The 14659-nt window shown below is 41.5% G+C and overlaps 1 protein-coding gene across 1 annotated transcript in view; it reads right to left on the reverse strand.

The window, feature by feature from the left end:
• Window positions 1–10145, reverse strand: part of LOC140219596 (uncharacterized) — a 59571-nt gene extending 49426 nt beyond the window's left edge. The window contains exons 1-2 of the mRNA XM_072289507.1: window positions 9965–10145; window positions 1641–1676 (exon numbers count right to left, since the gene is read on the reverse strand). Of these exons, the coding sequence (XP_072145608.1) occupies window positions 1641–1676; window positions 9965–10027 (99 nt within the window). The 5' untranslated portion in view covers window positions 10028–10145. The remainder of the gene's footprint in view (window positions 1–1640; window positions 1677–9964) is intronic.
• Window positions 10146–14659: the final 4514 nt, after the last annotated feature.

Consider the following 14659-nt stretch of genomic DNA (forward strand, 5'->3'; position numbering starts at 1 on the left):
GAATGGGCATATTTCTTTCATCAAGAAAAAACAATAAGCTAACTTGGGTACCTAAGACGAACACTTCGACAGGCGCCACAAGCCATTAAACGGATGACATATAAAACGTTTATCCGACCAGTCATAGAATATGCCTCCTTAGTGTGTGGCCAGTACACGCAATAAAATTTTGTCCAGTTAGAAATTATTCAAAGAAAATTGCTCAGATTTGTTTATAATACCTATAGCTGGCACGACTCCGCATGTCGTATGATGAAAAAAGCTGAACTCGATTCATTACAGACTCGGCGCCATGCTGATCGGTTACAGTACCTGTATCTATTCAATCCCAATAGAATATAAGTGACAAAGGACGATTTTATTCAGTCTGTCACCAAGCGAACCACACGCTCTGACCACTCTAAGAAAGTGTTAGAATTTCAATGTCGAACCGATATATTCATTCTTTCCGAGAAAGGTGCCAGAAAGGAACATGCTTCCAGCTCACGTTGTAGAACGCTCGTTTTCGGCTACTTTCGTTTCAGCCCTAAAGGTTCACCAGCCGGCAATTTATTAGACAGAAGACACAAGTTCCTTTCTTTCTTGTCAGTATGTAAACATTTGCTGCCATGTAAACGTGTGTTTCCTGATGTGACTTAAACCCCGTATTTGTAAACGAAATCAGTCGTGGAATGTATGTATATATATATATATATATATATATATATATATATATATATATATATATATATATATATATATATATATAATAATATAATGGGCAAGCGACGTTATGCAAAAGATGTATTGTCGGTATCATGTATTTCTCAATCTTGTACCCCACTTCTGCTCACAGCCTTTCCAGGCTAGCAGTATTGCTGAAATAAATGAATTAACAAAAAATAAACAATTAACTAACTAATAATCTGCGTTGTAATATGGTTCCTAATATTTCTAGCATCACATGCCAAATTCATTCATGCCGCATTTACCCCGTGTTAGGAAAGCAAGCCTAAAAATTATGAATTCCATAAACTGAGAAACGAGGCTTTTTAGCACCGCGATATTACTTTCATCATGGCTGCAGGTAAGGTCGTGAAGAACGTGCGCACACCAGCAAAATGGCTCACTAACTTGAAACTAACTGAAATTTTTATCAACATATGAGGACTGCTTTGGTGATCGACAGTTGTAAAATATTCATCAAAAGACACTTTCAAGGAATTAAAACGGTACATTCAGCTGCAGTTCTATGGTAAAAAATGTTTACTTCACCATAAAAATCCTCGGCTGGAGCGAAGGAATGTTAACATTAGTTTGCAAACATCATATATGTTGTTATGGCAGCACATAATCGCATTTCACATTTGCTCTTTATCAACGAGCTTCCAAATGACTGACGACAACGTAACTTACAATGTGCGCATGGCAGGCTGTATTAGGAAATAACGCCAAGAAAACGCAGTATTCGACCGATTAAGGAAACTAAATTATATCTATGGCATTATTGGCAGTTTATACATTATATACTGCATGGTATAAATGGTCATTCTGGTTGTTCGCCTTCGGGCTATTATGGAGCACATATACCAAGACATTGCCTACATTATGTAAATAAATATGGACTGATACCACTAAATGTTCAGCTTGATTTGACTTACCTGCGTGATATCAGGGTCCATTTTATTCTCTTTTGCCTGGAAAGATATGAAAAATGACAAGACTTGACAAACGAAAGCTTCACCTACCAATTTTTAATAGCACATTTAGTGTCTGTATTTCCGAAAAACGTTCTGTTGGCACGCAATTTCACTTTACATGACACAACTTGAAGTATATTCTTTAAAGTACATATACCCGCAAGTGGGCTTAACAGGCGTTATTAGGAATGAACGCAAAAAAAGATTATATTTGACCGATTAGGCCAATTATATAGATTGTACGGCATTATGGTAGTTTATACATTATTGCCTTGTCTGTATTGTCATTCTGGTTGTCTATTATTGGGATAATAGGGAGCAAATTTACCAATACATTACTCTTCTATTTTCATGGTATGCAGCATAAGTTACCATCGCTTACGCTCATGTCTGTGTCCCCTGCAAGCCTGCACGTGAGCCAAGTCTCATATGTACCACCATGCCGCACTTCGTTTAGAATGCTTTAGCTGATAAAGTTATTTTCGAAATAAAACCGAACTCCAGCGCTTTTTTGTTCCAGGCGGTAAGGGGGGGGGGGGTATTTTAACCTATTCCATACGACATCAGCAGTCTACCGCGGTGAAGACCAGAGCGTAATATTGTGGGACGGCTTTCTTTTCTGCATGTACTTGCGCTCGCCCACTATGATGCAATGGCCAAAGGCTGACGGGTGTAGTCTTGTTGGATAGTATGCTTTTGACCGTACAATGATACAGTAAAGTAATAATGTCAAGGAACTTCGTACACTAATTATGGTACTGACACTGTTATCATACCTTTTGTTATATTGAAAAACAAATTTCTTTTCTATATACTTAGATTGCCTTGCTTTTTTTTTCAAATAAGTGTAATTACAGTTACAGGTTGGTACACTCAGGTCATCATCCTCATTGCCATGTCAATGAGTTTCTTTTGCGGAACACGCAGTGCATGTGCTTACAGACTTTACAAATCTCATGCTGTCCACGTGCAGCTTTGACTAACTGTACACCTTTGCCGTACCTTAAATTTGCTTATTTATTTTTTGTGTCAACAGTTCACGAATCATCTAGGCAAGCTTTCAATCATATCAGTCCATCATGTATACTTTTGTTTCGTTATTGTGTTATTTTGATGATGTTGCCCTGAATTCGGTGCACTAATATTCTGAAACTTCTCTGCAATAGCGATAATTTGTTTCCACTGTGTGGAAACAAACACAACATACGTACTTCACGTGTTGGCAGCGGGGCACTTGAGAATACCTTCAAATACAAAATTATCTTACATCATTTTAGTGCGCAGTGATTAGATAAGAATTACTTAAGCCACCGTTAATTAGGCCGCAGCACTATTGCAGACCTCTTATCAGATTTCACGAGCTGTTTGGCAGGCCGCGCTTGGAGATGAAATAAATCTCAGACCAATGAATGCTAGCGCTATATCGGCTATAGCTGCCTGCGCATTCTTTTAGCTTTTATGTGAAAAAATACCTTATCTTGATGCTTGCGACCTTGTTATTGGAATGGACGCTGATGAGGATGTTGATATTTTCTTACACCAAGCACCTCACTTTTGGAGTATCCTCTATTGTTGAGCCTAGTCATAATCATTCTCATGTGTGCTTCTATTGTAGCACCAATACTCACTTCAGGACCATGACAAGAAAGAATCACACGCCAAAATACATCCATCGTGTGAAATGCAATTCTTAAGTTATGCTCCTCATGTCACCCTCGCCCGCTACCTTATTTGCCTTTTCTGGTTTCTGTTATACGTGGAAGAAAGCCACCGCTCTTATATTCTATGGAGCCGATATCCTTGCAGTAGGTGTCCAGTGTTGTCTTACATTGCTTCATTATAGACCTTCAAGTACTGCATATTTTGGTCATTCTCCAACGATGAAAGAGTAAAATTAGAGATGTCACGCCATGCTCATTACATTTATATCATGTAGAAACAGTTGCTTTCCTCTCTATAACGAGCTGGTTGTAGTGTGTGCGTCTAGCAGTCTCTGGAAGTCGAGAGACTTTGATCACCGTGCCGAAAGTCCCTGCCCCCCCCCCCCCCGTTTGAACTCTATTTGTGGAAAAACGGTTTATGCAGGAAGTTTGGCCTCACTGGATGCACCTGTTGGGCGCATATATCGTTGATAGCGGTTGACACTTTGTGACCAGATACTCTATGAATCATATTTTAAGATTTGCTTTCTATGCTATGACATTGGTTTGTGTGCCAGTACTGGTCATCATGGATGGAGTTTTACTTGTGCTATGCCAATGATAAACCTGCGCACGACAAAATAATGACGTCATTGAGGACAACGCTCCTAGTCACCGGTAAGAGAATAGATGAAGGGACCGCCAAGGAGAACCAAGTTTCCAGGAAGTAACACGATGGAGTTGCAATTATTTCTAGGATTGACACTACAGGAGGCACATTAGAAGTCTTCGTGAGAAACACCTCCTTCATTTGCTTCAAAGTCAGAAAACTATCGTTGTCGTAGTGCCTTGGTCATTAAATGGAAGTCATTCCTTGCTCGTTATTCCATTGCTGCCACAGTGATGTCGTCATACAGTTGTCAACATGTCACATGGCCGTGACCACCCCTTGCCAGCTGATGTTATAGCAAAGTGGGCTGATTGCGGGGACAGTATAAATCGCGTATAGCCAAAACGATAACGATCTCAGAATCACTAAGTGGCTAATACAACTGCCTACGTGACCGACACACGCTATTTATTACCGGCTCAAGTGTACCTCGCATAGCTCGTCAACGCTTCGTTCAAGAATCATACCAGTGATGCTGTGGACTGAGGGCCTCCACTGATTGCATCACTGATTTCAAAAGGTGTGTTTATGTCTCTATCTTGCTCTCATTCCCAATGACCGCTACAGATTTTATTCAAGTAAAACTCTTGCTTGCGCTAGTTTGTTCATGCTTGAATGTATAAAGAGCAGGGCGCAAAGATTAGGACTTAAGAAGAACACATACGCCCGTCCATTCGTATGTGTTCTTCTTCTGTCCTTATCTTTGCGCCCTGCTCCTTAAACAAATTTAACGTATAGGTGCCTTCTGCAATACAGCGTCGCAGCAATTTTGGAATGCGTATTTATTTACCACGATAGCTGACGGTTCGGCAAGTGTTTTTTTTATTTGGTGCGAGTGCCAGCAGATTACAATTAGAATGTTGATCTTACTTCTTTATTTTAGCTGACTCTGTCTCTAATAAAATAGAAGCACCTGGGATATTTTAAATGTTTGCTTAGTTGATTGTACTGTCACATGATGAGCTTGTCCCTTTCTACCAAAGATGCTGAATCCTCTATTGGAAAAGCAGCCGAATATGGGATTGCAACAACGCACTAAAGTTGTTTCTGACTTGGGTTTTTTAATTTATGGAATAGTATCTGTTTTCAAGAGATGATTGTATCATGCGAGAACTATACCCCCATAAAATGTTAACTCTTGCATCTCGTCACCCCTTCCGTTGGTGTAAGGTATATTAAACGCTGTTAAAGCAAGGACGTCTTGACAGAAAAGTGCGTCGCCTCGTCACAATGTTGACTGTAATTCCAGACTCGCGTTATGGCTATGCTTAAGTGCGCAGCATCCTTTTCCCCAATTTTGTTTACTTTTTTAGCGCAATGTCATCATGTGAATGTAGTCATTTGTAGAACATTGTACACAATGTCTGCGCAAAATAATTATTGCGATTTCTGACGACATTCATAAAGGTGCTAGAATGTTCCGCAGGGTTCTCGCAGCACCACTTGCTATGATACATGTATTTTTCTCCTGCTTGCCTATGCTTGGTGCCAATATTAACTTATGTCATAAGCAACGTGTGCGGGAACCACTTTGGAACAGAAAGGAACCCGACAATACCATTGCAAAAAAAAACTGAAATTTGGTGATTATGTTATACTCGGAAGTTGGTTGAAAATCCAAATTTCTTTGTTATTGCTGCGTGTGAAACTACGGTAGAAAAGCTTCTAACATTAACAGTTTTCTTAACAGTGCGTCATAATGGGTGCCTGATGTAGCTATTCGCGCTTGATAATAGAATAATCATCACGCGTCTTCGCGGCACACGCAGCAGAGCCACGGCGTAAGCTGTAGGAGCGGCTTCATAGGAGGTCCACTTACGGCACCACGCACTCGAGGGTCTTCGCGGCGAAGTCTCTTGGCGTCGTATTCAAGAGAACAATCTGAACTGTCCGCCCGACGTCGATGGAAAGCTGCGGCTCGTGCTGAGGCTTACGCTGTTTTGTGGACAGCGGTCCGCTGAGCTCGATGTTGCCTGGCTACAGAAGCTTGCGTAACTCTACGATTCATTTCTTCCGGAGCGCTTCGTAGCATGCGGGAAAGCGCTTTACCTTTTACGGAAGGCTAAGCAAAGTTATACAGACCACGTGGCCTAGATGTCACTTTCCTCGTCGCGTGGCACGGTACGTTGCTGTTGAATATTATGATGGTACTGATAGTTTGTTGGCATCTCCTTCGAAAGGGATTGGTGACAAACAGTTTCCTGGCCTGCTGCAGGTAAACAGGTCCAGTTAAATGGAGCCTGTCACTGCTGTACGCAACTGCTACGTGTCGTGACATCTGGTGGATTATAACGGAACTCCAATGCAATGCTTGTAATCATCGACGCTACGCGGCGGGTTTTTAACGACATTCCCTTTGAAACGGGTTGGTGACAAAGAGTCACCTAGCCTGCTTAAATTATATGGCATGCCTTACACATTTTAGGGAGGTAGCGTTTGGGGGCCAGTGTCCCAGATCTGGTGTCGGTGTCGGCCTCGACGAGTTTGTCCTTGAGCGAGAATTTCCCCATGTGTTTAGCTATATGTATGTGGAAGGCATTGGTATCTGACTTTCAGGCTATATTGCCCCACCATTCTATTATTATAGTTGGTCATACCTTGTTTTATATTGTTGGCAAAGTTCTTCACCGGGACTTCGAGAATGAGAGCCCACAAGAAACGTCAAGAAAAAGAAAACACTGACAGCACGCACCTCATATGTTGAATCTTCTCGGAGTTAAATATTACAATTTCGAGACAATAACTGGAACAATAAAGTGATGTAACTATTTTGGCGCGGCTATGTGCAACCTACCAGTTCAGCCATACAAGAGGCCGCGTTTCTAAGACAAAGCTCACCTTCGTGCATAGCCTTCGCCCCAGCGTTTCCCTATAAACATTATGGTTACATAAACTGCAGTTACAGGGAAGTGTAACAAACAGTCAAATGAATGCTATCGCGTTCCACTCTTAAAGGCAACGCTTAAGCATCCTGTAAATTCTTTTATTACGTCAATATTGATAGATCTCTACAATCTTCTTTTTTTCCTCAGGACATCTCCATCTGTATTGTACCGCTACCTATGTAATAGCTACATGGCCTTCTACCAGGTTTAATAACATGCAACTGCAATACAATGAGCGCACGTATTACGCAGCGCGCATCTCACATCACAGGGCAAGTGGCACGATACGATGCTAATGTTGCTCATCTACTATGATTTACTGACATCGCCTGCGAAACGCGACGGTGACAGATTCACCCAGCGAGCTTGATTTCACCAGGTACACATTATATTTGTTTCAGTATTTTTGTATACATCTCGGTAAAAAAAATTTCTTTATTCCTTAACTGTCTTTTGCTGCCACCTGTGCATCTGGTGCATGGCATTCTCGCATTCCTCGTTATACAAGTGACGATCGATGTGTGGTGCAGCCCGTGCTGCTGCTTCGCCCACTGATGAGCGCGTTATCTGTTTTTTCTGTCCGTCGAATGTTGTTGATGTTATCTGGTGACGTCAAGACCAATCCTGGTGCCAATAAGTTACAATAAGCGCTATCGCGATTGCTCTCAGGGCAGGAAAATATTCGTTCTGAAATATCTTCTTGGACAGCCAAGTTTGCTTGCACTAAAGAAAGGCTAAATAGGCTTGAGACGCCAGTACTACCAGTCACGGAAGTGATTCGTCGCCTTCAGGAACTTGAAAAACTGTCGCTCATCTTACAAACGTGGTATTGAAGTTGGAAAGTCGGTGTGACGATCTTCAAAACAGGTCCCGCAGAAATAACCTTGTTGTCTATGGATTACCTGAACCCCATTCTGAGCCCTCCGGACAACTACTTGATGCGTTCACAAACTTAATATCTGGTAAACTTGGTGTTCAGTGTGCAGACATTGAACGTTGGCACAGGCTTGGGGTGCGTAGAGGTGATAAACCACGCCCTGAAATCTTCAAATTTTTGGACTACAGGTCAAAGCTTGCATTATTAAACAATGCCCGAAAGCCTAAAGTTAGTTAATTTGGGTTTAAGGGCGCAAAAGCGACTAAGGCCATGCTGCCCCAGCCACAACATAATAAGACATGAAATGTTAAAGCCTCGAAAGCTACGTTATTTATAGTGTGTTAAAAAACCCAGTTTCTTCTAAAAAGCTCAACAAGTCAGTGCCGAAAGCTTTAAGGTACAGAAATATATATAAATGAGGACTTCTCTGAACGGGTGCGAAAGACACGCAAAGCCCTTTGGAGACTTTTGTAAATCAAAGAAAAATGCATATTAGGTTCGTCTGCAATATGATTCCTTGCTGATAGACAATGTACGTTATGTGCTGAATGAATCAGGTGATTCATTGATTAAAACCAAAAAGAAAACCTCTGCAGTACATGAAAGTTGACTGCATTCTGATAGTAATTTCTCGCTGGTAAACTTTAATGCCCGCAGTCGTCTTAACAAAATTCAAGACTTTCATCACTTCGTTGCATTTTGTCAACCTTCTGTGATTTGCGTGACTGAAACGTGGCTTGGTGAACGCATCTTAGATTCTTAAATTTTACCACCAGGTTACAGCGTCCTCAGGAAAGATAGAAGCAGCCCGCACGGTGGCGGTGTGGCACTCTTTGTAAACCAAGACATTGAGTTTACAGTATTGCCTGGTGTTCGTAACTGCGAATCTGTGTGATTGATTGTCTTAGGTTTTCCTTTTTTCCGCATACAACTGCAAGTTGGAATGGTCTTGAGGGGTCCTTGCGCGAGTTATCAAGTGATTTATTCGCGAACCTATTACCTCAGCATGTTCATTATTCAACTAGCTCTTCCTAATATTGTTTTTTCTATTGTTTGTTTTCTTCTTGCCACTCAAATGCATTCTTCAATTGATTGACATATGTATGCACTCACTCCTGCAATATCTTGCTATGCAAGATGGCAGTATATGTAAATAAATAGCTATTGAATTTTAAAATAACAAACAGACGTTTTGAAGACATCCACTGCACGATTCAGCAGCTGTACAAATGTAAGCCTCCATACGAACTTCACATAAGTAACAATATTTTCTTATTAACTATTTGGCTACTCGCGCAGTAATCAAAATGCGGCGTCATATAGTCTTTTTAAAGTATTACAAATGATTGGTAGCTAGACTAATTTTGTACGTTTATTTCGCGTGGGTTGTACCTAGGAGTGATTGGTTCGCATAAAAAGAAACATTGCTTTACGCGTTACAATCTTCTTCGCACCCTTACTATTTCCTCGTTTATCCTCACCGAATACGTTATGCTACGGTTGTGCACCTCTGGAGCAGGAATCCTACTTAGGTGTATAATAATTCCTGGGAAAACTATCTCCGTTCATTAAGACGTAAAATAGGAGTATTGTTTTCCCGTGTACATGTCGCTTTCTTGTACGTGATCACATCGACCCGCTTACACACTGAATCACCGAAACTAAGTATCGCACTCGAGGGTTGTTACAATAAAGCGCGATTATTTAATTTGCACCGATATAACCGTGAATTTCTTAAGACATATCACCACTATTTAGTCATCCCGTAAGTTTGTTTCCATTTATACATCATTGCCTTCATTCTTAAGAGCCATAGATTACGTATAAGTTGTGAAGAATGTAATTCAGGCTTTTCTGGTAGAATAGTGAAATAGTGATCGGAATGCTGAAATGAGCATTTTCTGTACCTCCCGAAGTCATGAAAGTAATTGTGTGATAATTATTGCCGAAACCAATCAGCATCTAGTGTACAATGTAGATAAACCTATTCGATATCTAACATGCGTGGTTAAAAAAAGCCGAAAATATTAGTCATATCTTGACAAACTAAATAGGAGCTACGTGGTAACCTGTCTTTGTCAATCCAGTAGTAACTATCGTGGCTACCAAAGTATGCACAATGGCCTTTAGTATATTAAAATATGCAACGATTTAAAGTTTGTTGCTGATCCCTCGCAAGAAATGGAGAGCCCTTAAGATCATGATGGACTTACCGCTGTCCTAGCTTCCGGCTCCGGATGACTACCGCCTCCCACGAACATGATATTGTGAGCCATGACTGAACTCTACAGCCTTGCTGTGTGGTTTTCCCTAGCTTTGCAGAGCGTATTTATAGTCCTGTTCCTGAGTCACTGCAAGCGCATAAATATTCATAATTCGAAGAAACATTTTACGAACGCCATGGAGCCCATCTGCGTCATCATTTCTCGCTGTATTTGTAGTTCATTTTTGCTTTCACCAACAATTGAAATAGTTTCAATAAACATTCCAGGAACTTTAACAATGCCATTTTTTTTCACTAGTCTAAATCACTGAACTCCACTACGTGCTCGAAGTCCGTCAGCCAGTCTTCCACGTCTTCGAGAAGGGCGCCATGGATGGGATTAAGCACGCGCAGTTTTTGCAGCGTGTTTTTTTTTTTTTCAGGGTTTGTTGTGGTACTCGGCCAGATTCAAGCAGTACACATTATCGTACTGCTTGAATCTGGCCACACAGACAACTTTCGTCCCATGTGAACGCATATCACTTTCCGTCACTTTAGTGACGACATCCTTCACGTCACTAAAAGCAATGAGTAAAATGATGGTCCAGTTTAAGGGGCGAGAAGCGTGCGGTACAATCCCTTTTTAGGAACAGGAGTCCATAGCCAAACATATTCACTGGGAGTAAAGCTGACGGAGATATGCCGGCATCTTGTATTCTTGACTTTAGGATGAAAGAACTTAGCAACGGTGACCAGCTTCTCAGGCTCCTGCCAAAGGCCCTGAGCGTTGATAACGTGTCCATGAAATTTGAGTTTCTGGAAGATGAAGTGACGCTTCAAGTTTCATGGTGACATTCACCTTATAGATAGCTTGTAGGACGCTCTGCGACTATTCCAGATATTGATCAACGAGCTTTAAAACGCTACAACGTCCTTCAAAGAGATCAGTCACGTTTTCCACTTCAGTTCTGCCTGAAAAATATCTATCGTTCGCTGAAATGTGGAGGGAGCTGAACAGATGCGGAACGAGAGCTATTTCCATTCGTATATTCCGCCTGTAGTCACGACTGTAGCTTTGTCACGGTCGCGCAGATCGGTTTCGATATCCTAATGGTGTCGTTCGTTCTCGCCCGCCTGACTTCAGCGCTATGGTTCCTGTAACTGACACTGTATTATAATCTTAAAATCGCTGTCACCGCCAAGCCTATGTGGACATATTGATATCAAATATAATAAACAATATGGGTAGCAAATGATGTTGTTCAGATTTTGCTTCAGGTGGCAGATCAACGGGGATCCTGATTTGTTTCCATTCCCATGCCCTTAAACGTGATCATCAATGAAACTGGAGCAATATTTTTTTTATATCTGACCAATCTCTGTAAAGGATACTGGCTGGTACCAGTTCAAGAATACTACAAGCAGCGTGATACTTTTGTAACACGTTTCAAAGGGTACTGGTACCACCGCTCCCAATTTCGTTCGAGGAATTCTGCTGCTTCGTGTAAGAAAACACTAAACGGCATTGTCGCTGAGTACCCAGGAAAGTTTTCTAACGTATACATTGACGCCATAATCATATACCGACGTACGTGAGAAGAAAGTGAAAAACACCTGTCGGGCGTGTTAGAAGCCTTTTCGAGTCGAACACAGGAATTGAAGAAAAGAATACGCAATCTTTTCAGAAGAATGGTCTTTCCGGATAAGATTGCTTTAACATAAAACTAAAGCAACAAAAGAATCTGTACAAAGGATGAAGACGCTCGCTTATTCATGGGACCTACGCTCACTCCGCGTTTTCTTTTGTCTCGTCGGTCATTTCCGGGCGTTCATTAAGGATTACGCTGTAAGGACACGACGCCTCACTAAGCTAACGCAAAAGAATGTGCCCTTTGGGTCCCGCGAAGTGTTCGAGAAAGCGCATGAGTACCTCGTTGAAGCTCTATCGTTGGGTGATGCTGGCTGCGCCACATATAACGTACGGGTTAAAATACACCCATTTGTTACAGGGATCTATCTTAAGCGCTTCCTTCTCCTTCTACTCTTCCGGTTCTTCTTGCTTTTTCAGTCCTCTTCTTCCCCGCGACTTCACAACGCTTACTGCTAGAATACAAATGCAATAATTTTAAACTATTCGTGTATGATCCAAATGGCCATTTTTTACAGGTTGGACCAAAGTCAATATTTTCCGATATCTACACAATAATAAACGACATCACACAAGATGAAATCGTAAAGTGGCTACACTACCTGGAACTGAGAGAAAAAACAGAAGTAGCAGAAGTGAGAGAAGTCGTACCCTATCACCTCAGGGGGGGATGGAAACGCAAGTCCGCGAAGATGTAATGTAAAGGCGAAGAAGAAGAGGGCCAAAAAGACCAGGCGAAAAAGAAGAGAAAGAGAAGGAAGCGATTAAAATGGATCTGTGTAAATAAGTCAATGCATTTGAATTCGGACTTTATAGGCATCACTGCATGCAGACTTGGGCGTCTCATAGACTTGTATGGTACTTCAGATAACACATTGCATTACTGTGCTGGCTTCATTCCTTTCAGATGTGCATGGTTAGCTGCTGACATCACAATCCACATGGAACCACATATGTGAGGAACCACATATATCGCTGCCAGGTTTTTTGTTCGTATCATCAAGGGAACCTTCTGAAGAACTAGCTGTCCGGCTGTGCATTCAATTATTAATACCTATCACCAATTGTTTGCTTACGTATTCCATTTCCGTGGGTTTGATGAGCACGAAAAAATAACAAATGCATAAAGAGTTCTTGCGCATTATGATTTCACAGGGGGTGTAGTGAACGATGACAAGAAAATTTGCCTACATGAATAGACTTCAAAGCATCATACGAATCAGACTAAATGAAACGGCCGATTTCAGCTTTTCTTCTCGATCAGAAATAATCGACTGCGTTACGAGGATTATATAATTGTGGTCGTCACCATTTAGTTTTCTTGTTTGTACTTCAAATATTTGCTGACAAATATAGTCCAACTACGAAGAAAGCAATCGTGAAGAGGTGAGTCAAACATGAGGGGATCTATGAAGAGCTACACGATCGCAGCAAGTAAATATGCTGAAATACAACATTGCTTTCAGTATCATGAAAGTCTATAATTTTTTTAACGCAGCTATTCAGCTTTTGCTAAAATTTCGTGCTCCGTAATGTTTTGTGGACGGGTGTGTGTTGTGTTTGTTCGATAAAAACGCCGGAACGTCACACATTCCAGTGCTCGTGTACTTTATCCAAGAATTATCCGCATCTCGCCAAGGCGGAGTTCAAAGCACCAATAATTTATTTCTTATATCTTTTACCATACGACATTTTTCATGATACATTTTCGCTAGGTGAAATTACAGGTGGATATTGCTTTTCAAGGTTATCTGCTGCGGGTTTTTAAGGGCAACTAACTACATTTATCTACTATTCGGCCTTTCAACAAGATGCATTAGACAGCAAGAATGTGTGCTTGACGTCAACGAACTTCTCTGCACCTGGACGATATCAGCAGTGATAAAATTCCCATGCGTGTTTGTACATCGCCTCCTACTGCAAAGAATTCAGCGCCAGCATTTTCAAGAGCTTAGTGCATAAGCATCCTTTGACAAGCTCCCATTCCCTAGCACGCGAAACCTGTACGTGCTTGTATCTAGACAATAAGCCTCGCTGTTTCGCGCCAAAGGCGAATAACCGATTGCGACAGCAAATTATTAGATAGCTATACGAAGTAAGGATAGTAGTTTTATCGGACATATACATTAATAAACATTTGCTTACTAACTAAGAATTATATTATGCGTGAGTGCGACTGAACAAAGACGTAGATACAGGCAGACGCACAGAGACTGCGATGTCTCTGTGTCGGTTTCTATGTCCTCGGTCAGGGCAGCACACGTATTAAAAATGATTTGAAACCAACTAGCCTGTCAACGTGTTTTAATGAGCTCAGTGTCGTGCACGCCCAGGTAAGAAACACACATCTCTCCCGATAAGCGTCGAGACTCGTTTTCAAAATGCTGGAGTGAGGCATCGCGGCAGCAGTAGCAATCGAATTCACCTTTCTGCATCTCTCGCTTCGACGCGAACGAAATGTCAAAAGCACTACTCATACGAAACTCACCGTGGCACGCTTTCACTCCCACATACAGCATGCATCGCGCGATGAGGATTTAATCGCCCTTGGACTTTATACGGAACCTCACGGAGATGGGAACGCTGCGGTGGAAATGAGCTTGGATTGTCCATATAATTTCTATCGCCATAAAACGTTATGATAGTGTAGACGTACATGACTGGAAGGTTTTAAGACACAAGGAACAATCAAAAGCAAGAAATAAAACAAAGAGAATACCCATACACACACATAAGGCTCCTTATCAAATTCATTGCGAAGCTCATAATAGGAGTGGGCCAATTTGACATGTCGGGGGCGCAAACCTAAATACGGGGATGGGTGAAGTTGAAATCGTGTAGAGGACCAGTTTAATTTGTGAGTGAACGAGTTTAAATGCGGAGATGGAAAAACTTCAATGTGGGAGTCGGCCAACATTGAATTTGGGGTGAACACACATAAATTTGGAGGTGGGCCAACTAGAAATTTAGGTGCGGGCCAAGTTTAGATTTCGGGGCGGCCCAATGTTTAATATTACGTTGCTGATTGCCCTTCGCATTGTGAACACCTCGCGGGAA

Source organism: Dermacentor andersoni, chromosome 7 (genome assembly GCF_023375885.2).
Source record: "Dermacentor andersoni chromosome 7, qqDerAnde1_hic_scaffold, whole genome shotgun sequence".
NCBI classification, from domain to species: domain Eukaryota; kingdom Metazoa; phylum Arthropoda; class Arachnida; order Ixodida; family Ixodidae; genus Dermacentor; species Dermacentor andersoni.